At 39.1% G+C, this 26,241-nt stretch overlaps 2 protein-coding genes across 8 annotated transcripts; one reads left to right on the forward strand and one right to left on the reverse strand.

Annotated features, from left to right (window-relative positions):
• Positions 1-1,379: 1,379 nt before the first annotated feature.
• On the reverse strand, positions 1,380-7,093 carry LOC149703005 (uncharacterized). Its single transcript, XM_089866923.1, has 4 exons — positions 6,917-7,093; positions 3,497-3,779; positions 3,147-3,352; positions 1,380-3,085 (listed from the first exon to the last, which is right to left on the reverse strand). The coding sequence occupies exons 2-4, from the start codon at positions 3,771-3,773 to the stop codon at positions 1,505-1,507; spliced, it is 2,064 nt and encodes a 687-aa protein (XP_089723049.1). The 5' UTR covers positions 3,774-3,779; positions 6,917-7,093; the 3' UTR covers positions 1,380-1,504.
• A 9,271-nt stretch (positions 7,094-16,364) lies between these two features.
• Positions 16,365-21,126, forward strand: LOC149703006 (uncharacterized). 7 transcript variants are annotated; one of them, XM_089866928.1, is made up of 9 exons: positions 16,365-16,653; positions 16,712-16,791; positions 17,566-17,629; positions 19,242-19,349; positions 19,424-19,736; positions 19,803-20,023; positions 20,091-20,265; positions 20,336-20,374; positions 20,596-20,733. In XM_089866928.1, exons 1-8 carry the CDS (start codon positions 16,576-16,578, stop codon positions 20,365-20,367), a joined length of 1,071 nt encoding a protein of 356 aa, XP_089723054.1. In that variant the 5' UTR covers positions 16,365-16,575; the 3' UTR covers positions 20,368-20,374; positions 20,596-20,733. The 7 variants fall into 7 exon arrangements, with proteins under 7 accessions (XP_089723054.1, XP_089723055.1, XP_089723056.1 ...); XM_089866929.1 differs by having other exon boundaries at positions 20,583-20,717; XM_089866930.1 differs by lacking the exon at positions 20,336-20,374 and having other exon boundaries at positions 20,650-20,838.
• The last annotated feature ends 5,115 nt before the right edge of the window (positions 21,127-26,241 follow it).

Here is a 26,241-nt window from a genome sequence, read left to right on the forward strand (position 1 = left end):
CATCTGTATCTACTGCTTGGGCATTGAAGCCTCCAAAACCCCCTTAGTAACCCATACAATTGCACAAGATTAAAACTTTCTGCCGTTTACGGATGTTTTTAAGTCGATTATACGTCTGACTTTATAAGCAGTTTCGCACTGCATGCGGGAACTGCCCATGCTATAAGAAGTGTTGTTCAGCATATTAGAACTGCACTCCCTGCATTGGGATATGGTTCTGCATGTGAGAACTATCCTCGTTTCTAGAGGGCTAGATTAATTTACCCAATAATCTTCCCTATATTTCCCGAGAAAATTCCAAAGATATTTCCCAAGAAAATTCAAACGTTATTTCCCAAGGAAATTCCAAAGTTATTTCCCAAGGAAATTCCAAAGATAATTCCCAAGAAAATTCCAAAGATAATTCCAAAGATATTTCCCAAGAAAATTCCAAAGTTATTTCCCAAGAAAATTCCAAAGTTATTTCCAAAGCATTTTCCAAAGAAAAAGAAACCAATATTCCCCAATTTCCCTAAGAACTCCTTAAGGATTTCTAAAGAAATTTCCCAAGGAATTTTCTAAAGAGTTCTAAAGAAGATTTTTGTAAGGGTTAACACCCGAGACTATACGAGAGAACACAAAATTTTCCCGTCCCCCGTCTGACCATCGCATTTCTCATAGTGGCTCTGTTATTCACATTTCCGTTCCCTTTCGGCGTTTCGCTGATGTTCCTGCAGTCTGCAGAACTAATACCCAAATTTTGCGTCCTTATTTTTCCGGCTTTTGCGCCCCCTTGAAACATTTCATGTCGGGCCAGGGCCCACCCTGCCCGACCCGTGCGCACGCCTGTGGCCTTAGGAGCCCAAAAAGTGACATAGAGCTTTTTAAAAAGAGTATCTATAGGTACACGCGTTATCATATCGACCAAACAATCTGCAATATCCTCATAAAAGCTAAACTTTCGCTTTCTTCTTTTCGTAATATATCCAACATCAAAGAGAACAATGAATATGATGTCACATACGACAGTTAACAATAAGGAGATTTTTTTACATTTCTGGGCGACAGTATTACCGCAGATTGGAAGGTTTCTTGTTAAGCACTACTACTTATGAATAACGTCCCAGCAAAACTTGTCATGCATTGCACTTGGGGATACTTTTTTCCAAATCTAGGCGTAGTCCGCGTAGAGAAGGAGAGGTTGGTATATGCAAATCGCCTTTAGCAGTAGCACGAAACGTGAAACGAACGGGGTGTTCAGTGGGTATAATAAAATCACAAGATAATATTACCACTCCACCAGACCAGCTTTAATTTTGAAAGTTGGGACACAATGTATCGAACTTAAAAAGAAACCACTCGCGTTTTTAAAGGGTGGCTATACATTACTAAATGCTACATTTCTAATTTACAATCTACTTCTTGTAAAGAACTTTAATTTTATAGAAAGTAAAAAAGATACAAAATAAATCTCCAACATCTTGGGACGTATCAAAAACCTAAAAATACCTTTTGCTTAAACCCTCTACACTAACTCAAGAAGTCGAAGCATATTCGTTGCGCCTGGGTAGATTACATCCAAGGCTGACAGATCCTTACAACCAAAATTGATTTTGGTCAATTCTACTACGTCTTCCCTGATCTTTTTCATATTGGGGACATCCTTGAGAACGAGATAAATATGAAAGAGATCGAGCGAGGCGCTTAGGTATTCCTGAACATAATAATGGGAACGTTTGCGCCAATCTTCCAACAACTCTTTGTACGCTTTCATCGCTTTTCTGTACTGCTTCCGGTCGTAGTAAAATTTTCCCAACTTATAAAGCAGTGGACAGAGATAATGCGCCGCAAATGGCGATCCGACGCTCAATTCCCTCATTCTATTGAGTTTTTCCTCAAAATCTTTCGGTTTCGATGACATGGAGCGCAAGAAACAATCCAAGACATACGTTCTCGCAAAACGAATTTCAGGCGGCTCTTGGCTTTCGTATTTGCACAGGATACATTCGCAATTAAAATTCTCTTCCGCGATTAGAGAACAATTAGACCAGGGTGTATAGCTAATCAAAACTTCCTGACCCTTCTTCAAAGGCTTGGTGCTTCTGGCTTGGCATAAGTCTCCGTAAAATGTCAAAACACAATTGCCATCGATGCAATCATTGTTGATGTAGGATGGTAAAATGAGCAAAACATAACGGGAAGAATCAATTGATCCCATTTTAAAGGAATTGTACTTCACGATATGACGGATTCTATCCTTGTAGACCATGGTACAGTTGTCCTTACTTGGATCTAAAGAGCCCATCTCTTTCCCAGCAAATAATTGATAGAGATCTTTACCCACTTCTGGGTTCTTTTTAATCTTGTCAGCAACCAAGTCGATAAAAGTTTCCAATTCCAAACTTTGGAGGGAGATGGCAGTTTGAGGAGCCGAGTAGCTGGCAAACACTTTGCAGCAGAAAAGTAACGTTCCCGCTTCTACATCTTTCGTCACAAATAATCCACGACCTTTCTCTCCAGCATCATCTATTTTAACGGGTCCACAATATTCGGCGACATCGTGAATGACTGGTTCCATGCGATTCTTGTAAAGTTCAGCCATGTTGTAAATGCCATGGTTACGTTGTGAGATTCTTTCCTTAGCTTTGGCCAGAAGATCCTTGATTACTTTGCTTGGAGGCTTAAGGACTTCCATCTTGGCGCTCAAGAGATCTCTAGCTATTTCGTATTGGCCCAAACCAAAGTAAGCCTGGCTGGCCCGGTAAATCGCCTTCACATGGACGGGATTCAATTCCAGACATTTTAAAGCATCGTCCAAGGCTTTCTCGTACTTTACGAGTTTTAAGAAGCACAAGGAACGATTGGAAAGCAGTTCGACATTGCTGGGCTCTAAATTAAGTCCATCCGAGTAGGTTTTCAAAGCTTCTTCGTATTTACCATCAACGAAGAGCTTGTTGCCTTTGGTGCGAATTTCCATGACTTGTTGGTTAATTTCGACTGATTTTTCATCGTCATTATTTTCATCGTGCCATTTTAGGTCCGGAAGTCTGCGTCTTATCTGATCCCTGGTAAGCACAATGACTTCATTTGGATCCGAACAACGTACCTACAAAGAAACGAGAATTTTACGCAAGTTCATGTATTTGGTGAGGCAAACCGCAACTTGCCCAAATTAGGTCGTTTCCATCACTTTTGAAGAGAGGTTCTAGAATGGCCAAGTATGTTCCTGGATTGAACGAAGGTATTAACGGAAACGGATCAAAGCTAAAGTGCACAGTCACGGCGTGCTTTCCAAATTTATCTTCCACGACGAAAAGTACTTTCTGAGTCCCAACGATTGGTTTTTCCAACACACGGCAAAGGAAAAACTTTCCTGTTATGAATTATAAGAAATAAACCTATTTTCTGATTTTAAAATGTTTAACTAAAAATTTAAAGCTTTTTATCAATATAGTACAATGATTATAATACAAACATTTCAATACTTAAACACTCAAATGTTTTGGTTCAAACTTACCATAAAGCGTCTGGTTGACACTCTTCATGAGACTTTGGATGTTAACCAAGTCATTGGGTTTAAGAATTTCGTCCAGTTCTTTGTCGTCCCTAGTCTTGATAGTTTTCGACGATCTTTGGTGCGTTAAGACCTCTGGGCAATTCTCATCATGTTGGCGAAGGCGGTTAAAGACAGTAAGTAACAATTGCCTATCGACGTTCATTTCTAATTGCACTTCATTGTCGCTAAACTGCTTCCCACGCGCAAGTCCATACAAAACACTTAAAAGGGAATCCATCTTTCCCTAATTTAATTTCAACAAGACTTTATCAAAAGATATAAGCTTATTTTTAGAAGTGTGCGGTTTCAATCGAATAATTCGATCCGGTATTCGATAAGCCCATTTTCACTATTCAATACGAAAATCGAATACCGAACTGACTATTCGGTTAAAGTTCGACTACCATAAATTTAAGTCCTTGGCACTAGAGAGTCCCACCTTATTTTAAAAAATGTCATCCCAATTTTATTTGTCTTCCATCAAAAACTAGCATCAAGGTATTTTGAAATCTACGAGCTTCTAAATGTTTTTCTCCTTGCTTTGTATTCACTATTTGCGAATATTAGGCTTAACTATTCGCGATTTATAGGTTAGTAAGAAATTTACCAAGGTCTAACTATTCGGTATTCGATTTGGAATAAACTATTCGATTCGATATTTGATAAGGAAAATATTTTGGTATTCGGTAACCGGTTCGAAACCCAAAAAGTGGTAATCGCACACCCCTACTTATTTTATGATAGAATCGGAGCCTCCGTGATACCTAGGCCCGTGCCTATCGCGAAGTGAGAATTTTTTTTAACTAATCTAGTTCGCCTTTTTTTCCCGCTTGGGGGCGCTTTTAGTATCGTAAAATAAAAATAAGTTCGGCCTCGTGACCCCGTCGACTGTTAGAGCAAGCATTGCGGCCTCTATTGTATACAAGGCATAGACGTAGAGCGGTGAACGGGTGAAGCCGAGGTCGCGGATAGTAAAAAAAAACGTTTTAGAAAATTTCCGAAGACCTTTATTAAACAATCATGCCAAAGAAGTAAAGGATAAAAAAGCTACTTTTTAAAAAAAATGAAAGGTTATGAAGGAGTAAAAAAATTCCTCTTATGGTATAATAAAACTGTGAATTATCAACTTCAAGAAGTTTTGTTTTACTAAAAAAACAACAATGTTAAAATCTCATAATTTTGTTGTCCACACAATGTAACCAAAAGATTCAATAAAAATAAATAGCTCCTAAAACAATTACGTAAATTTAAGGGTGAAACCTTTCTATTTCATAAAATTTTTATAATTGGCCCCTAAAATATCAGCGACAATTTATGGAAGACCTCCTTCGTAACTGTAATAAGAGCGCCATCTAGTACACATATTGGGTGAAAAATTTCCTCTATGAAAAACCACTACAGTTCAGTCCTTAGCCTGCCCTAGCATACCGGTCCCCCCTATACCTATTGCCCCTCCTCAAACTCTCAACTCTTTCGTGTGCGACCCTTGCGACATTACGCGACTCCTCTCCAAATTGAATTTTTGCAAATCCCCGTTTTCCGACGGTATCCATCCAAACCTTTTGCGGCACCTTGTGTCCACATTGTCCCTTCCCATTTATCTCCTTATTACGAATTCTTTTTACACAAGTCGTGTTCCAACGGTGTGGAAAGAAGCCAACTTGACCCCCATACACAAAAAGGGCTCCAGAACAGACCCATCCAATTATCGCCCCATTAATTCCCTTAACCAAGTCTCCAAAATCTGTGAACAATTGGTCCATGAACAGTTAAAATCCTTCCTCGATCGTATCTCCTACTTCACCCCGGCCCAGCATGGTTTCCTCCCCCGCCGTTCTTGCCTTACAAACTTACTGTGTGCCACTAATGACTGGACCCAATGGCTAGACGATGGTTCCTCCGTCGATATTTTATATTTGGACTTTAAGTAAGGCGTTTGACTCGATTCCCGACGCAGCTCTCCTCTCAGCGCTGGATTGGCGCACGCGTGGCGAGCGAACTACCTCACTGCACGAACACAACGCGTTGTACTTCAGGGTCACGCGTCCGCCTGGGCACGAATCGATAAGGGGGTTCCCCAGGGCTCTATCCTCGGTCCTCTTCTTTTTAATGTCTTGATTAATTCCTTGCCATCAGCGGTTACTAACTCAGCCATCATCTTATTTGCTGATGATGCCAAACTTTACCGTCCCATCCGCGACTCGGTTAATTGCCTTGCCCTTCAACACGACCTTGATGCTGCATGGGGTTTAGCCCATGGCCTCACTTTTAATGTCGCGAAGTGTGCCGTTTTACACCTCGGCCGGCGTAATCCGCTATTCAATTACACCATCAACGGTCACTGCATCCCCACCACTAATTGTGAAAGAGACCTCGGGGTCCTAATTGATCCCCTCCTCAAAACTACTGCACACTCTAACAAGGTTGCCAAGCGACTCCGTAGCCTGAGTCCTGACTGGTCTAATTCGCCGCAATTTACACTTTCGGTCTCCCAAATTGGTCGCAGCCCTATATAACTCCCTCGCGCTCCCCATAATTGACTATTGTTCCCCTATTTGGATGCCTCAAACCTCCACTGATCTACAGGTCTTGCAGAAAGCTCAAAACGCCTTCACCAAACTCGCTAGTAATATTTGTAAAAAGCCAGCCCCTACCCGCCTGTCCCTTCTCGCCATTGACCCTGTCTCCACACGACACCGTATCAATAATCTCTGTTTAGTTCATGACTTCTTCCACCTGAAACTTGATTTGGATTTCTTGGTTTTTTTCACCCGCCATTCCGATTCGGGTACCCGAGGCCACTCCAAAAAGTTAGCTAAGCCTAGAGCCCGTACTTCCTTCCGCCAATCCCGTTTCACATGTACCGTCATAAACGATTGGAATTCTTTGCCTGACGACTTGGTCACCCTAACCAATAAAGCCACTTTCAGACGCAAACTCTCGAACCATTTTCGCTCTTTCCTCGACTAATTCAATTTTAATTTTATCTTTTTTTTTTTGTTCTGATTATTCCCCCATACTAATGTTTATTCCATTCCTTTATGTCCCTATAATTTTGTACTGTTAGTCTACTTAATCTCATTTATTATACTACACTGTTTCTTAGCCCTATATTCATTACTTAATCTGTTTGACATCTCACTTTGTATCCGATGTTCGTACACAAGCCACTCAGCTGGCTTCACGAACAGTGTTCAATAAATAAATAAATAAATAAATATTTCCCCACATAAAAAACGACACGCACGGGCCTGGGTATCTCGGAGGCTCCGATAGAATTCATGGAAGGTATTGTCAAAATAGCAAAGGCTTATCACCACATCTTTCAAGAAGAAATTATCACGACAATTTGTTGAAGAACTATTGGGAAAATGTAATTACCTTCAGTTAAGATTCAATACCCAAATGGCAACTAGCGATATGTCAAAGAACTATTCAGTTTGCGTGGACTAGATGTGTTGCGCAAAGGAGAACGTTTGTCGCATGGTCAAGACCACCGATATGAAATCCTTCCAGCTACCAAAAGCGCGTAGTTTCTTTGCTTGGTTTATGTCTGTTGTTGATATCGTAGGACCAATGACGTTGGAAATGTCTATGGCGTAATTACAGACCTACTTATAATTTTGTAAATCGTTTTCCTGGATTATTTTCTATACTCTAGCAATAAACTGCTAAAAAGATTTCGTTGGAAACTTGGAAAATGTTTTGAAGGTAGATTTAAAGCATAAGTACCATAATTACCCCTGATAAGAAAAACACGCCCGTTGGACTAATGTAACCAGCATTTTCATCTGCGTCCTATACAAGTTATTAGGTATATGCGACGCCGTGCGGCCTTTTTTGTCCCAACTTTTTTAGCCAATGGGAGACGTTTCTAAGGGTGCCTCTAGCTTCTCATAAGTCTGACTTAGAATCTCGGTAAATGGATAGAATTCTTAGATTCTCAGTCAGAATTCTGAGTAAGTAAACATTAATGTTTCGTCTGCTACACTAATGGGCACAGGCCACAGAAGCTTAAGCTACAAATATCGTAAGTGTTAATGATTATTGTTATTTAACCTACATAAATTGCTGAATTAGTACCGTTATCCATCATTGCTTAACATATCTCGCAGCAAAAATAATGTTTTAAGTTACAACCCTAAACCTATACTCGCGCGCTTGAAGGCCGCCATTACACCATGATTACACCAACACTGGTCCGTGGCCTACAAGATATCTGTAGGGGAGGTCTGAATATGAGCCTCCGCGGACGATTTACATTTTCAAATGACTACAAGAGGCCGCCTCCTTCGTTTTTTGGGTGAAAATGCCGGTTACATCATGACATGAACCTTCTATATAGATGGTTCATGGTTACATTAGTCCAACGGCCGTGTTTTACTTATCAGGGGTAATTATGGTACTTATGTAATTATAGTAATCTAATAAATACAAAAATGACAGAAGGTATGTTGACATTTACTGGGGACTCCATTCTGTCAATCCTCTTAGCTGCAAACTATTAAGGTTTTATTGATAGTTTGCGCAAACCATGCTAATTATCACATAGGGCGTGTTATTTATTCGAATTGAAACTTGAACTAAACTACAACATCATAAAGGTTATCTTCATCGTGAGCTCCACCCAAGAGATTGTCAACAGTTCGAACGCTTCTGGGTGATCCTTCTTGTACTTGTCTAGGTGAGGGTGAATAGTAGCCGCCTGAAGGTATGGACTTGCGTTTATCCCAAAAAGGACGCTTGTCATCCGCAGAACAATTTTCTCAGTAGTGCCGGAAACCTATTTGTCATCTTAAAGCCAGAAGAATCGAGTAACATCACGGTCCTCTTCGGTTAGTGCAACTAGTAAAAATGCTTTTTCGATGTCACCAGTGAAAACTACTTTATATTTCCGGAATTTGAAAAGGAGTCCCAAAAGATCAACATTGAGTGTCGGACCAGGATGTAGGCAATCGTTTAACGATGGTGAGCCAAGAGCATGAGACGAAGCATCAAACACAACTCTCGTCTTGGTCGTTACTCGATCCTGCTTTAAAACTTCGCGATGAGGCAAATAAAATGTACGTCCGGATATACCATCTCCTTGAACCATTTCAGCAAATCCATTATACAGATATGTTCGAATGACTTCTGTATAGTCTCGAAATAGGTTAGGATCTCTTCGGAATTTCTTCAGTAGGTGCTCAAATCGTCTCTCAGCTACGGCTAAGTTGTTGTTCATAAGCACTGCATTGCTTTTCCACGTCAGCCCACTGTATACCGATGTCCATCGCATTTTATCTTGGAGTCGAAGTCAGTACGTTGTATGGTTTCTTCAGTAGCGGACTTTTCAGACAGTTTATCTATGATGCCCAAGGAATCAATTAAGATCCCAGAATGCTCTTAATTCTTTCGAAATACAGCTGTCTTCTTCAGTCTTAGAACAGGCGTTTAAAACGCATACGTTATGTACTCCACTCTCGCTGGTTTCGATATACGTGGTATGTGCTGGACCCAACTGGGACCATCCAATAAGAGTCTCTACGGTCATTAACGAATCCTGAATCTTTTCTATATTACACGTCACGATCTTCCAATAGTAGTCGGCTCCCACCAGAAGCCCGATTTTCTCTTCTGGTTTTCCGTTCGGATTTTTATAAACGTCGAATAGTTATATACCCTTTGCTTCTGCTATCGTAATTATTTCTTCTCGGGGGAATCCCAATATAGCTGTACTGATATGCGGTGATTCTACAGCTTCTATTGATATGGATCGAGAACCGTTGAGATGTCCAAGCGTTTATCTTGACTCTTCGCATTTAAATCTTTCGACTCCCGGCTTCAAAGCTATGCATGTTCATGGATTCTCTTCCTACTTCTGGTAAATTCAACTTCTTGGATATCTTGTCTAACAAGTAAGTACGATGACTTCTGTTAAGGACTTTCTTAAACGAAACAACGTGATAATATTAAAACGTATATTTATTTCTAATTAAAGACTACACGTATGAGATTGATTCTATGTTATCATGTTGGTATCTCCGGCCGAACTGCCGTCGTCATTGACTTCACTCCACACGAAAGTTCGCTTATCACATTATATTTCCTTATCACTATTATCACAGGTAAATAGGGGGAAGTAGGTATGCGTACCTTTAGCTAGTGCAAGTCGTCCCTCTCTCCTAAAAAACCACTTCGCGCCACAACATATTCAAATGAGCCAATAAGCGAGAGGCAGAGAACCTAGAGAAATATTTGACTGTGCGCCACCATACCGTGATATACCGAACTACGAACATAAACAAACAAAAAATCCTCCCGCGCTGAAGTTGTTTTTTCATGTTCCTGTAGATAATATTCTAGATTTATTTAAATTTTAAGATGGATAGCTTTGTTCAGTGCAATTTAATTTATCGTGAAACAAGTTATAAAAAAAGTCAGAGAAATTCTAAGGGCAAATCCGACAGTTCTACTCTGATAAAAATTAAAGCCCACGAACCCCGGATAAAAACTAGTTCCATGTATTCATCCGCGGTTTCGCGCCAAAACCGCCGATATTCAGAGGCGCGAAAAATTCCGTTAAGGACGCCTCGCAAAACGGCAACGCATACCTACTTCCCCCTATTTACACACTGAGAAACTAATGTCAAAGAAACAATAGTTTTCACCATGTTTTTGATTGTTTAATGGTGTTATCCAGAAAAACCTCTAATAAGCCTTAATATATACAGGTAGTCGCTGTTTTTTGAAATTACATTACCTTAATTTTAAATATACAACAAAACATTGTTTTTTTATGTTAACGACTGTGGATAAAACAGCTAGTTTTTATTTCTCCAACGGAAGTGCAGGATATGTTATTATTAATAGAACGTTACTGTTTTCCGGGGAAAAAGTATTCTGCCTTGAAGAATACAGTAGTGTATAATTAAAAACACAGATAGTTACACTATTAAGTATGAATTTAACGTATATTTTACTGTATAATCCACCGTAAATTAAAGTTTTGCATACTATAATTTGAACATTAAGTACTTTACTATAAACCTTGGAGCACTTTATTTTAAACCTTGAAGCGCTTTAATTTAAACCTTGAAGCGCTTTAATTTAAACCTTGAAGCAATATAACCTAATCTTACCTAACCATGCTAAGCCTTTTGGAAAAGGTCCGCGTTTATTATGAAAGGACCCATATGAAAATAAAAATATTTTGTAAAGTCAGTGAATTGCTAATTTTAAAACCAATATTTTAACTTTGCAATTTCTTTTCTTCATTATAATTTCAACCTACTTACGTCTAAAACTGACCGAAAATGTACAAAACGTGTTAGGCGACACTCTGAAACGTGTTAGGCGACATTCTTAAAAGCGTTATGCGACACTCTTGGAGTGGCGTCGCTAGGCCTTTTATGGGGGCTATAGCGCCGCCAAATTTCAAAGTTAGCCCCCTCAATAAAACCCGTACACTAACTTCTAAATCGTCGACTTTAGTTACAGTTAGAGAAATTTCCGCTTCAAAAACGTCGTTAGTGTCAAACTGTTCCAAGTTCTCGCACTTCCATGGATTTTCTTTTTTTAAATATGGTAGAGTAGATTAGGTCAAACGCGTTTCTGGTGCTCGAAAAACTCTTCGTGAAAAGAGATTATTAAATTTAACGAATACGTCTGTATCTACTGCTGTTATATTAGGACCTCCAAAACCAATTTAATACCCGATGCATTTATACTAATTTATAACTTTCTGCCTTTTTCAGAAGTTATTAAGTCGGTGAAAATGACCAACTTACCATGCAGTTTCAAGCTGGATGTTATGCTGCACCCTTTAAGGAATTGCACAACACTCATAAGGGAGTAAAAATTAACTTTTAGTTCGATATAAGAGTTAGAAAGGTGTAAAGCTGAACCTCTGTTGCACCATTTTATTCATATCTTTGACACTAATTGCTCAAATAAGTGTTATTAAACCCTATCTGGGGTGTAAATGAACACCTGTAATGGTGTCAAATTTGGACCCATATAAACTACTTTTAAAGGTGTTAAAGCACACCGGATTTTCTTAGAGAGTATAACAGCAACCATTATAAATCTACCCTAATGGATAGTCTGTTAAAAACAGCTAGTCACCTTATATAAATGACAAGTTGCATCTTAACCAACAGAGCTTAATGTTTTTAATAAAGGTTTGAGTGCTTTTAGTTTAACAGCAAAGAGCGTCTTTATCAAAATAAGCTCCGGGATTTAAAACTGTTCTAAGAGCTGTTATTTTTACAGCAACCCTATTTTTAAGTGTACTTTAAGCGGTTTGAAACAACATGATGTGTTTTTATTTTCACAGCAAACCACGTTTTAATCCACAGTGCTTAGTGAGTTTAAAACCACATATTTTGCTGTTAGTTTTACAGCAGCAGACATTTTATGTAACTGTGATTTTTTGGTAGTAAAACAACATATAGTGCTGGTTTTTTCATTGACCACTACAATATAATCAACGGTTAAGACTGTCTTTGAAACAACCTCTGAAGCGGTTATTTTAGAAGCTACGAACGCCCCTGAATACACGAACAATTAATACTTAAAACTGTTACTTCCACTGTTTAGAAAAACAGTATTGTTGACGGTATTAAAAACAGGGAGGATATGCAATTAAATTAACATCATCTTGATGGCATACGCTATTGCCATTACCTTAGTGTATATTTTACAGCATTTTTATTCTGTGTGTACTTCTGCTATTATGTCTATTATTAACCTATCGGTTAAGTCTATTATTTAAGGTCTATTGTGATCCCAACATCATTACCCCCTTTTTTTAAATATCTATAGACTAAATATCGCGCGCGGTTTCGGTATGCGAGTTGAGCGTCTTGGTCCGGTTTCTATATCGTGATGGATAGGGGTTGTCGGTTCGTTTGGTTTTTGTGGATTCACCGACGTTGCTGGCCCGGGACAGTTTGGAATAGTTTCTGTCCCACTATCTGGATTTGCTGTTGTGTTTGGTTGAATGGTTCCACCGATATGGTGTCCATGATCTAAATTGTATGTTATATGAGTCGTGGTGTCCTCATCAGAATCCGTTCGATTGAGAAGTGATAATGATTTAGTATGACTAGGCATAGGTGGACCCTCTTCCTCTTCAGATGGGATGGTTCCTTGAAAACGTAATTGATTTACGTGTGCCGATCACCAAGTGCCAATTACCTTAACCTTGTCTACCATCAATATCGTCTTATGAACGGTTTCCTTCCCACGTTATAGAAAAATGTTTTTGACTGACAACGGGACCTGGGAAAGTTCCGGGAGACTCTTAAACCATATTATTCACTGGCTCTGACAGGTGGTCGCCCGTTTCTGCACAGTTTAATTTTTCACACCTTATAAACCTATAGCCCGTTTCCGCACAATTTTTCAAGACCCATTTCCGCACAGTTTGCAAAAAAATATATTTTCTTGTTGATTACATTATAAAAACTAGAGGTGTGCGGTTAACCGTTTCAATCGAATAATTCGATCAAATACCGAACCGAATTATTCGATTCGGTATTCGATAAGCCCATTTTCACTATTCGATACGAATATCGAATATCGATCTGACTATTCGGTTAAAGTTCGACTACCATAAATTTAGGTCTTTGGCACTAGAGAGACCCACCTTATTTTAAAAAATATCATACCGATTTTATTTGTCCTCTATCAAAAACTACCATCAAGTGCCTAGGAAAAGTTTAAAAAATATTTGACCACCAATGAGGAGAGGTATTTTGAAATTTAGGAGCTTCTAAATGTTTTTCTCATTGCTTTGTATTAACTATTTGCGAATATAAGGGTTACCACCCGATTAATCGCGAATAGTTAAGCCTAGTATTCGCGAGTATTAGGGTTAACTATTCGCGAATACTAAGCTTAACTATTCACGATTAATCGGTTAGTAAAATATTTACCAAGGCCTAACTATTCGGTATTCGATTTGGAATAAACTATTCGATTCGGTATTTGATAAGGAAAATTTTTTAGTATTCGATAACCGGTTCGATACCCAAAATGTGGTATTCGCACACCCCTAATAAAAACCTTAAACTTATGCTGATGGCCCATCGGAACGAAAATAGCCAAAAGGTTTTACGATTATAAAATTTTCGATCCAAAAGCAAATTTGCAGAGAATATCTTTGGCGTTTTTTCTCCGTGTTACGTCACTCACGGCATCTCGCGGAAAAGCCAAGCGCGAGCGCCCGAGACTCCTGCCGCGCGATTCTGGATAAAATAGGCTTAACAGGCGTCACGTGTGCGCAGGGGCGTGCCAACCTTTATACGGGAGCGGGGGCAAAATCCCACACTGGTAGGGAAAGTTGTGCAAAAAATTTTGCACTTGTGTAAACAATTTTGAGCCACCTTAACCTCTTTCCAAACTCATACAAGAGCAAAAATTACTTTGCAGTACTTCAATGTTGTTCCAAATGATCTAAGGCTATACAGTATCTCGCATGCACTATAAGTTACGAAGAAGTGCGCATGAACGTGAGAATTAATGCCTGACCAATTCAATACTCGTGGGATATAGTGGCTACGATTCTATAAAGTGCCATTTCTAGTTGAGCATACATTTTTCTCTTCTCGTACATCGTAGAAAATAGTAAAAATGCAAAGAAAATATGTCTTCAGCCTACCTATTCTTTCCAAATATGATAATACAATAATTTGAAGCGCTATCGGCTATACACCCTTTCTCTCTTGAAGCTGGCAGTTAATCAGCTCTATGATTAGCCACGTACGGTTATATGCGAAATAATTGCAACACTATACTGTATACAAAGCCGTGGTTGCTATAGCTATTATGTCTATACAGTATGTGTAAACAAAAACTGGTGGAAGTCAGGAACAAACAATGCTAAATTCTTCATTTCCAGGACTAGTTCAAAAATGATTCTACATTTATACAATCTCTTAAGATAAGTTTCACAATTCTTTTTACAACCTGAGCTTTATACTGAACTTCAAAAACGTCCTCGAGCGACGATTTTTGAACTATCAAAGCTGGCACTTTTACCAATCCCCTTTACGATTGCAATATATATTTGTAGAATTACGTGCACTGTCTAATCGCATGCGACTCCATTGGTTATTACATAACTACGCGGAGTAAAAATTTAAGAACTCCAAATATATTTATAAATATTACGAACATGTTAATGACCTGTATTTTCTTAATCACTTCCAAAAACTGACTTCCTCTCACAACAATTGTACACTGGGTAATGAAAATTTCACCTTCAATGAAATTTTTTACTATTTAGACTCAGTCACCAGAGCGGGGGCGGTGCCCCCGCTGTAAAATTAGAGCGGGGGTCTTTGCCCCCGCTGCCCCCGTGGTTGGCACGCCCCTGCGTGTGCGACATCAAGAGAGAAAATTTCTCCTTACTACGTCATCAAGCGAAACAAAATTTAACTAGACCTTTTCCAAACACAAAACTTTGATTGCAATTTTATAAATTGCTACGAAACCATATACAAAAGTAAACATATCATAATAAACTAGATTTTTCAAGGATTGTTTTCGTGTTTTAAATTTGTGGATGACGAAAATTATGGCACTAACTGACTGTAGGAGCCTTTGGCCGAAGCTGGGACAATTTAACCCCCCCCCCCCGCCTCTGTGCGCCGCAGCGCCGGAGTCCGAGAAAGCGGGGACGGAGCGGTGAGAAACTAATTACGATATCATGTTTGACTGAAACAAACACAATACTAACGAAACTATACCCATTTGCCAAAACAATATGATTGCTATAGAATAAATTTCCGTTATCCAAGGGGATAGGCACTCTGTTCTTCTCGCGTAAACCTATTTCGGAGACTTTAACATTGTATTGATTTCGAACCACAACGTTCTCGTAGTTCACCTTGTATTATTTTCATCCAATTGTTTGACCCCTTGGAAATAATTACGAATCGTGTATCTTGCAAATGTTTACGTTTCTAAACGCGCACGAAATTGAACTTTTGATAAATATAGAGGCCGAAACAAAACGTTGTATTTAATATGTATCATAAGTTTATGTGTATCATAAGTTAGTTTCACCACAGACCAGGAATAATTCCGGGTCTGTAGCCACGCTTCGTCTAACTTCATATTCTGATATACTGAGATGGGAAAAGACCACCCGCAACACCGAGACTCCATATTAACGGAGTTTTCGACCACTTCCGGTGGGTCGCGGTTCTAGAACTATAACGCAGTTTAGCTTTAACGTAACGTGTCATACCATAAGAAAATAATAAGTATGAAACGTAGTACAATAATAAGTATGAAACGTAGTACAATAATAAGTATGAAACGTAGTACAATAATAAGTATGAAACGTAGTACAATAATAAGTATGAAACGTAGTACAATAATAAGTATGAAACGTAGTACAATAATAAGTATGAAACGTAGTACATTTTCATACTACAGCATTTGCTTCCAAATTTGGCGCGCTTACGCTTTTACGCCCCGTGGGCGAAGTTTTGGTACTACGAGTAAAAGCAGAAGGTGGGGTGAAACCACGGCCTCCACCTATGGTGTCCGCGAAAAATACGACGGACCGGGGAAATATGGCCGCGCCCGTAGAGACCCCACAAGACACTCCTTACCTCGTACCAGTGTCGTCCAAACCTCGCGCCATCTATTAATTTATAATAATAATTTTGACATGCACTTAATCTGTTATAATTATCATAATAATAACTTCAAGACCTTTAACGATTTAAATACAATGCAAAAGTAAAAAAAATTCTAAACAAATGCTTCATCTTTTTTAACCACAAAAATTCTTAATAGTTGGCATGAGAAACATTATACAAATTTCAATGGAAGAAAATGCTGTTTACATGGTTTAAATTGATTGTTGAATACTTATAGGGAGCTACATATTATTTTCTTATGGTCATACTTAAAAGATCAAACTTTATGATATCATTGTTTTTACTTGCAAAGACAGAATTGAGCGAATTAATCAACGTACGAGTCGGGAAGTTAGTCACTATACGCGGCTTTTATCGAAATTGTTGTTTTACGTTTCAAATATGGCTAAGCAAATAACAGGCAAGTGTGACACACCCGGAGTTTCAAATGAAAATCCCTTGATTATAGGCATTATGGAGGTAAGGAATCTGAAATTTCTTTCATAAATTAAGATTTATATTTTGAAATTTATCGTAGAATTCCGACTTCATTGAATCGTTTTCAAAATTAAGTGAAATATTATCGCGATTTATCTTCAAGCGGACGAACTACACTTGGTAGGTAATTGTCCTACACACAAATACAATAATAATGAAAAAACAAGGGCAAAAATAATTACGGGGCTCACTCATACGCTCAATTTTAGTTGAATAAATTTAGAAATAGTAAGCAGAAAGTGACTAAATAGGGACAAATTAAACTATAAAAAAGAGCCAGGTCGAATAAAATGTTTTCAGAGATGACCGATTTTAAAGGTATTTTAAAGGTCGAGGTCGTAATTACGCCCAATCTATGGCCTTAGATATTTCCAGTCAATGGAAAGGTCACCTCATAAAAGGTCTACAGCGAAATTCAATTAAACCATTTTGGAGCACAGCCCAGAATGCAAAGTAATTGATGTCGTTTTAAATCAAAAACAAAACATTCATTTGAATAGGATTAATTTTAAGTAATAAGTTAAACATTTGCTGAGCGAGCGAAACGAGCTCCACGATTTTGGGGTTTGATCAACTGTGATCTCGCTATTTTTGCGTTTAAACCGTCATACAGTCAAATATATTACGTTTAACGTTGTAGTCGAGAAGATAAATAACACCGAAATACTCAAAAATCCAAAAAAGTGACAAATAGTAACAAATTTTTGGAAAAGTGACTTTTAATAACCGATTTTGAAAAAAGTGACTTAGTATCCGCCCTGTAATTACACAATACTCACCTCACAAAAACAAATTGCGTAATTTAATTTGTCATAAAACTATATCCATCAATATTAACAACACCTTGTAGTTATGCAATAACCACAAGGAGTAAAAAATGTAAATCCATTACAGTTATCAGTTCGAGCACGTTCCAATGGAGTTAATGGGACCCAAAAACCCTGAGCTTTATATACCAGTAAGTTCGTTTATTACCATATGCAAGAACCCATGTATGACAAGCCATTTTAGATTATCGTGAACTCATACAATTAGCAAGGTGTCTTTATAAGCTGGCAGACTTGGCTGCGATGTGAGAGATACGGAAATATTGAAGAAATCCGATTTTTGTTTTAAAGTTCTCAGATCTTACATGGGTTCTTGCCAATACGAAAAGCATATCAACTCTACTGAAGCGCGCCATTTTACATTTAACATTACGAATGCAAGTCCATAACTCATAATGTAGAGGGGAATAAGGAATTTTGAAATTTTGTTATTTTGGTACATTTTTAAGGTACATGTACGCGTGTTGACTTTCTCTCCCTCTAGAAGTATTGTGTCCCCTGTCCTTTGTTAACTAGCCGATCAAAAGGTAGTGGAATTTAGAGATATTCTGTATACGGGCTAGAGGAGGGAAGGGATTGCACCATTAAAAGTAAACGCTTTTTGGGGGTAACTAGAAAAAGGGGTAATATTGAACCCATGAGAGGTAGAGTCAGTTCTATCGTGGATATCTTGGAGAGAAAACGTGTACGGTCTACGGGAAATAATTTTTGGAAATAAAGTTTATCATTTTTGTTTGTTTACGACAGAGTTGTTTTTTGCATACGGCTCTAAGACAATTAATCTGCTACAACTCACTCTTTACTTTTAGCACTAGTTCAGATTTTTAAAATAAGCGTCGCCGTAGCTCATCAAAGATTTAACCTAATTTTCTCGGGTCGTTCACAATTTTTCCCGAGTATTGACACGGATTCGTAATTCTACTGAGTACTAAACTTAAATTATAGAAACTTAATTTAGTCATTGTAAAATTAATATTTAAAACAAGCAATTGAATGTATCTTGTGTTCTCTATGTGTTTATGAAATAATATACATTAGAATTCAAATAAAGATAAGCGTGTTATCCGTGATTCATTGCGCTCGTTTGGCTGGTTTTCCCCCTTTACGATTGTTTAATTATTAATACTTAATTGTGATTAAAAATGGTGACTCCAACGTTAATGTTTATGATTCGCGCACAAACGCGATTCGTAGTACTAAATTAGTCTTTAGTAAAATAAGTTTATAATATATTTTCCATAAGTATGACACCACCTATACATCGTAATGCTAGAGACTCACTGAGAGCTAGTTCGTGAACGAAGAGCGAGAATTGACAACACTCGGTTATACAGTGCATCTTCCTATTTCGTCTGTACTAAGCCTTTGGCAGCGCCTCACGAGGCTTTGCTCTACGAGAATCTATCACCTACGTCACTTCATGACAAGCTCTCATTAACCTGTGATAAACTTATGGAACATATCTTATCAACTTATGTTAGTACTGAAGTTCATATAGCGATGAAGTTTTCAACAAAAGCGAAGGTCTCAAGATGGCGGATATTTACTTCTGCCGATATTGATTGCTAAGTTCGGGACCATTTTCTCACGAAGAGCGCTGGTAATCACTCTACCACGATAACCCTTTCTGTATTCTCCCGCGTCTTCTTGAGACCCGTGGTGCGAATCGGGGATTTACCCATGACGTAGGAGTTCGTCATGGGTCGGGGATGCACCACGTTGACCAAATGTAATTCTTTACAGTGTCACGCGTGTATTTGCGAGGATACGGACATAATGCCATCAAGCGTGGTTATCGAGGGGTTGGATAAACATATCTTCTATGGGAAAACCAGCCCTACCTACGTTTCAGTACCTTACTCTTGAATTACTGAACAATTATACTGTAACTACCAATGATGAGTATAAATTCTCTTAAATATCAGGACATACACATGATTTTCATGGTGGCTGACACCTCTGTCTACGGGAGACTGAAATACTTTGTAAATACAGCATGGACTAATACTCCAGATACGTTTCTAATAAGTAAAGCTCCGGAAAAGTACGAAACCACAGCTTCGACAACACTAATATCCTGGGATAATGACGTCAAACTGGCTATTATCATCGCCTCACTATTAGTCACGCTCTGTACAACCTTCGTGCACTTCATCATTCCCAGTAAATATCCGAACTCTTTTCAAAATTTATTCTTCAAGTACTTGTGGGAAATATCCCGTTCGATCTCGCATCAAGGTAATAAGTTGCAACTTTGAAAGCGGGGATTAACCATAAATGATAACCACACGTTTCCCTGTATAGCCATGGATAACGTTTCACGGTACTTGTCCAGCAGGATTGTAATTGGTTCCTGGTTATTGGGTAGTTTGGTGATATTTACCTACATTTCTTCTTTCCTGAGTTCAAACTTGTCAGAGATAGCCTATGCCAAAATCGATACCGTCTCGGATTTGATCACGGCCACAAAAATGCAACCAGTGGTCGTCAAGAACTTGCACGCAAACGTGCTGATGCAAATCAAGGTTGGTCTCATTGGCGTAATCTTTTATACTCGTGTAAGGTCGTTACATTCATTACGTTATGTTTTAGTCGGAGTACGACGACGTGGCAAAGAGGTTTATCGAGATGGTGGAAAAGGAACAGTCCTACTTCACCATCGAAAGCTTGATATCGGACGACGCATTATTTAGGGATATCCGAGACGGGAAGAAGGCCTTGGTGGTCCATAAATTATTGTGGATCGCGATTTTCGACATCCTCCAGGGTAAAGAAATTGTCTTTTATTATGGCAAAGAGTCCTTAAGCTCCGGTGTTATGACGGGTTTCTTCAACAGAAGTCTTTCGGTTAGCAACCAAGAGATTATAAACCAAATGTACGTTTCCTGACGCAATTGGACAAGAAACCAAAATAAGACCTTAGAACGTCCCATGATGGTATTGGATCATGAGCGCACGAATACCTACGATACCGATTCATACAGTCTCAGGTCTTATAAGGGTTCTTGGTTTGAACACGAATTTATACCCCTACCCCTCATGGGGTATAACTTCCTGGTGTGAACAATAAAACTTATATTTAAGGCATTTCCATTAGAATTCTACACATGGTGGAAACGAAAATGCCATATCAATTCATTTTTCGCAACAGCTACTTGATAGAAAGACGTACTTGGCAACCTGATCCAGAGGCTGAAGTTTCACCGACGACTCTTAAAGACATATCAATCGTTTTTCGAACAGCGCTTGTATGCCAGTGTCTTAATTGCCTAATTCTGCTTGCCGAAATACTCGTGTTTTTCAGAAGATAATTAAATTAAAGGATACTTTTTTCAAAGGAGCAATTAAAATTATCGATATCTTACTATGTACAATGACACACTTTTAATGGAGATACTAGATACTTAGGTCTTTAAAAAAGTTACTAATTGATGCGGCAATGTGACTACCATCTTTTTTCAATATATTTTTTTTCCTAATTATGGCTAATTAACTAAGAACACGCAGCATTATTGGTTAAAATTAAAATTATTGTAGGTTTTTCTAAAATAGTAATTAGCCTCATAAAGTAAAACCTATAAGTCTATGTTTCTGACGCTCAGATACAAATAAACCAAAAATAACACTGGCCAGTAAATTTCATTTTCCTGACACCATAAAACTACCTAACCACCGATTTAAGTTAAATTTTGTGTACAGTACAGAGGAATTAAATACTTAAAAATACCTTTCATTAAATTGCCGGCAAAAAGATCAAAAAAAGTAAAATAAAAATAAAACCTAATACAACAGTTGAAAAAAAATCTTTAAAGGCCGACTTCCAACGAAAAGGGTTCTAGCGAACTGAAAACCGAGCATTGAGACTAACAATGAAGCGACCGTGCCGATTTTCGAAGCCCCCCTGGGTCAAAAGTTGGAAGGGTTCTAGCTAACTGAAAACCGTGCAATGTGGTTCTAGCGAACTGAAAATGAACAATAGAAATCCTTTTAAATTTATTTCCTCTCGAATTTTTGCTTTCCCCTGAAGGAAATTCTCTATTGTGTATCTTCAGTTCGCTAGAACCACATTGCATGGCTTTCAGTTAGCTAGAACCCTTCCATCTTTTACCCCAGCGGGGATTCAAAAATCGGCAAGGTCGCTCCATTGTTAGTCTCGATGCTCGGTTTTCAGTTCGCTAGAACTCTTTTCGATGGAAGTCGGCCTTTAAATCGAAACCCAGTTTACGTGACGTGTACGCAAAATTGACTGGAATATCATTGTCACGGATAACGTATGCCCTCACATTTCTTTCCGGTCTCGCGTGACGCTTTGCTCAATAAAGTCATGAAGCTAAATTGTCATTTAAGCTAAATCATTAACTTTTTCATTAGGAAAGCGCGTATGTTTAGAAAATGTAAAAGGGATATTATTGAATGAAGTGGGCGCCTAGCTGAAACTCTATAAATATATTGGTTTTTAAACTGCAAGCAATCTTTTTTAGGCCTAGCATCGAACCAGCTCCCATTTTGTTATTGGAGAAAAACAAGAGCGGATGACGTATCTATCATAAAAAGAGTTATTTTTAGCCACATCGTATGTATACGATGAGCCTATTAGTTTGTCCCGCGAGCCTGTGGTGGTAGAAGTTTTTCGCAATTTGGAATGTGGTCAGAGTTACCCAAAGAAATGGTTATGTCAGAGCTAACCGAAGAAATGATTATTTTACGCCTTTTGCAGTATAAAATTTTTCGTTCGTCATTGAAGGGAGAGTGAATGTGAGAGAATTGTGGTGAGGGGATATTTTTCGTTCGTGTATCTTAAAAGGATGGGGATCATAATAGTAAGTTTAAGCATTGCATTTAATTGTACAGGTAAGGTTAAGCTTTGTGAATTGTGGTTTACGTTTGCTCGATATGTTTAAAGTTAGAGAGAGAGAGGATTTTAGTATTGCCTTAATTTAAATTGGATGTTTAATACTCTCTTTAAAATTCCTGTCACCCGTCAACAATAAGGGTTTCACGCTTTTTATCCTACTCCCCTATTTCAAAATTCAAAGAAATCGAGGGGAATTTTTAAAAGCAAAAGGAACTATATACCGACGTTATATTCGGAATCGTTTTAAGGTGGTGTTTATTAATAGAAGTTACGTCTATTTCTCAATAAATCGAGGAGAGTTTTAAAAGAAGGTACTAGCTTGGGGCCCCAGATATTAAAATTATAACGTAAGTAAATTTATTGAAGTAAAGATTAGGGGGTTAGAATTTTTGTTAGGGCACTGTCATTATCTGTACTTCTTTCAATGGGTATTTCGTTTTACCACTGTTAAAGGTTGCGCTTCCTGGGGTTTTCCGTTCGTGTCACAATGTAATTATAACTGAAGTAAAAAAATTTCAGTAATAACTTTACAACAGTAGCGCATCGAGGGGCTATTCACTTAAATTTTCTGTACTCTTGTTAAGTATGGTACGATGTGGCTACTATTACGAGCCCAGCCTTGGGTCGTCTTGTTTGTACCTATTTTCGACGGCGTACCCACTAATAAAGGGTAGGACCCCAGTCAAATTTCACGTTCATATAGATGTAGCACTTTTAACAGGACTCTGCTGATCAATTACTACGTGTTAAACCTCTCGTTTTCGGTTTGAGTATATAAATAGAACCGAAACCTCCACGAAGTATAGTAATCTAGCTATATTCTAGCTATATATCATATATCAGCCAGGAGGCTATATTTCAAATAGTAGGCATAAAATGTATTTCAAAAGCGTCCTTCGAAAGTAATTGACTCAATTCTTCTTTTCTTCAAATCAAAGCTCATCAATAGCAAAAGTCTTCAATTCGTGTCAGGAAATGTCATAGAGAATTATCGGTTGAAAAATGTTTAGAGCATTTATGGAGCCCTATTAGTACTAAACTTAATTGCATGTCCAACTTTAACAAATTCCATTCGTCGATTATTATATAATTATTAGGGATAATTCAAAAAGATCAGACTTAATTAAATTGTGTATCCGACTTTTATGAATTTCTTTCGTGATCAGTATTTGCGGTAATTATGGGCAAGTTGAAGAAGAACAGTGGGACTCTGCGAGCTAGAACTGCCATTATAATTGAGAAGTTGTGGGCGAGTATAGCCGTTGACGATATCGATATGAAAAGACTGAATAACTTATGGACCAACTAGACTAGGGAACGAGAGAGAGACAACAGCTCAAGCCAAGCTGCCAAGATTAACTATTCAGAAGTTTGCTGGTGATGTCACTTAATTTAAAGGGGCTGTCCGACCCCCTCTCCTTTTTTACCCACCCGCTCTGTTAAGCTCTATGAGGAGAATCGTCGTTTGCCCCACTGTCCGAAGAGCCCCTTTAAGAGTGTCATACAAAGTAACGAGAGCCTAGCAGATGTCGACAAGTTTAAGTGCGTACAGGGAAGGTATCGCAGCAACGTTGTTGCAACGTTGACTGAGCAAAATTACACCACTGCCATCGAAACCCTAAAAACCCATTTCAGGAAGATACATGAGAAGTGAAAAGATCCTCAGACGTTCGAGGTCTGACAGCTGCGATACACAAGTAAAAAGCCTGGATTACTTTAGAATCTGGTGCCATCAAATGTTTGCCTGGACTACAGTAAACAACTGGAGCGCGAGAACAACTCGAACGCACTGAGTTTTCTTGAATGAACTCGAGAGCCGAGAGAGAGCCACTGTGTGTAAGGCAGACGAAAGCATTAGCGATCGACGACAAGAAACTCATACCAGCAAGAACACGATCAATATAAATAACAAATTTGAGTCAAGATACGCCAGAAGAACGCCAACAGCAGCAGCTTTTGGTACAGCCATTACGAGTGTATGCCTGTACTGTCAAGAAGCAAAGCACCAACCAGTAGGATGGTCAAAACAAACCACTAGAGGAGACGATTCAAGCAGTTACGAACGGACGAAGGTGTTTCAACTGCCTTAGGAGCCCGAAAAGTGCACATAGACCATTTTTACAAGAGCATCTTTTAGGTACACGCGTAATCATATCGACCAGATAATCTGCAATATCCTCATAAAAGTTTAACTTTCGCTTTTTTTTTCCTAATATTTCCAACATCCAAGAGAACAATGGATATGATGACACATACGAAAGTTATCAAGTTTTTTTACATTTCTGGACGACAGTAAGGTTTCTTGTTGAGCACTACTACTTATGAATAACGTCACAGCAAAACTTGTCATGCATTGCACTTGGGGATATTTTTTCCAAATCAAGGCGTAGTCCGCGTAGAGAAGGAGAAGTTGGTATATGCAAATCGCCTTTAGCAGTAGCAGGGGCGTGTGTATAATAAAATCACAAGATAATATTACAACTCCACCAGACCACCTTTAGTTTTGAAAGTTCGGACACAATGTATCGAACTTAAAAAAACCACTCGCGAGTCGCGTTTACTAAATGCTACATTTATAATTTACAATCTAATTCTTGTAAAGAACTTTAATTTTATTGAAAGTAAAAAATAAATCTCCCACATCTTGCGACGTATCAAAAAACTAAAAATACCTTTTGCTTAAACCCTCTACACTAAGTCAAGAAGTCGAAGCATATTCGTAGCGCCAGGGTAGATTACTTCCAAGGCTGACAGATCCATGCAACCGAAATTGATTTTGGTCAATTCTACTACGTCTTCCCTGATCTTTTTCATATTGGGGACATCCTTGAGAACGAGATAGATATGAAAGAGATCGAGCGAGGCGCTTAGGTATTCCTGAACATAATACTGGGAACGTTTGCGCCTGGATTGCGGCCTTTCTCCGCCATCGGCTTCAGCGCGTGGCTCTTCGGGGTGTTTACTCCTCGTGGTGTGAAGTGGCCAGTGGTGTGCCTCAGGGTTCGGTACTGGGGCCCACGCTCTTTATTGTTTACATCAACGACCTCCCGCGTGCTATCCGACACTCGTTTGTGAGCCTGTTTGCGGACGATTCCAAGGTTGGACGCGGCATTCGCACGACCGCTGACTCTCTCGCACTGCAGCGGGACGTGGATGCTCTCGAGGTGTGGGCCAGCTCGAACGGCATGAGTTTCAACCCCACCAAATCCGTGGTCCTGCATTGCGGCAAAAATAACCCTCGCTTTCAGTACCGTTTGGCGGGTAGGCCAATTGCGGCTCAGTCTGTTGTGAGGGACCTCGGGGTTATGTTGGCTGGTGGTATGCTGGGGGATACCCATAGTAGGGTAGCGGCGGCCCGTGGCTCCCGTGCTCTTTACATTTTAAAACGCTCCTTTTCGCATTTTAGCGTCAGGTCGTTCGGCGTCCTATATAAAACTTACATCCGCCCTCATCTTGACTACTGTTCAAGCATATGGTCTCCCCACCTCGTCAGGGACATTGAGAATGTTGAACGGGTCCAGCGCAGGGCCACAAAACTTGTTTCTGGCCTACGAACTTTGCCCTATCCGGAGCGCCTCAGACGGCTGGGCCTTATGTCCCTGGCTGATAGGCGGCTGCGTCAGGATTTGGTGGAAACCTTCAAATTGGTCCATGGCCACTACGACGTGGATGCCACCGCGTTCTTTACCGTTCGCTGGACTGGGAGGAGAGCGCCCACTCTTTCCAAGTTCCGTTGTACGTCCCTACCTCGGCGTGTCTTTTTCACGCAACGGGTAATTAACTCGTGGAATGGTCTCCCTAGTGAGGTGAAGCGGAACTCGTCCGTACATGCGTTCAAGGCCCGGTTGGACAAATTCGTCCACTGAGTCGCGTCATTGTATTTTTTTG

The sequence above is a fragment of the Phalangium opilio genome, unplaced genomic scaffold (genome assembly GCF_054372755.1).
Source record: "Phalangium opilio isolate 3A_F unplaced genomic scaffold, DU_Popi_V2 ptg000017l_1, whole genome shotgun sequence".
In the NCBI taxonomy this organism is placed as follows: Eukaryota; Metazoa; Arthropoda; class Arachnida; order Opiliones; family Phalangiidae; genus Phalangium; species Phalangium opilio.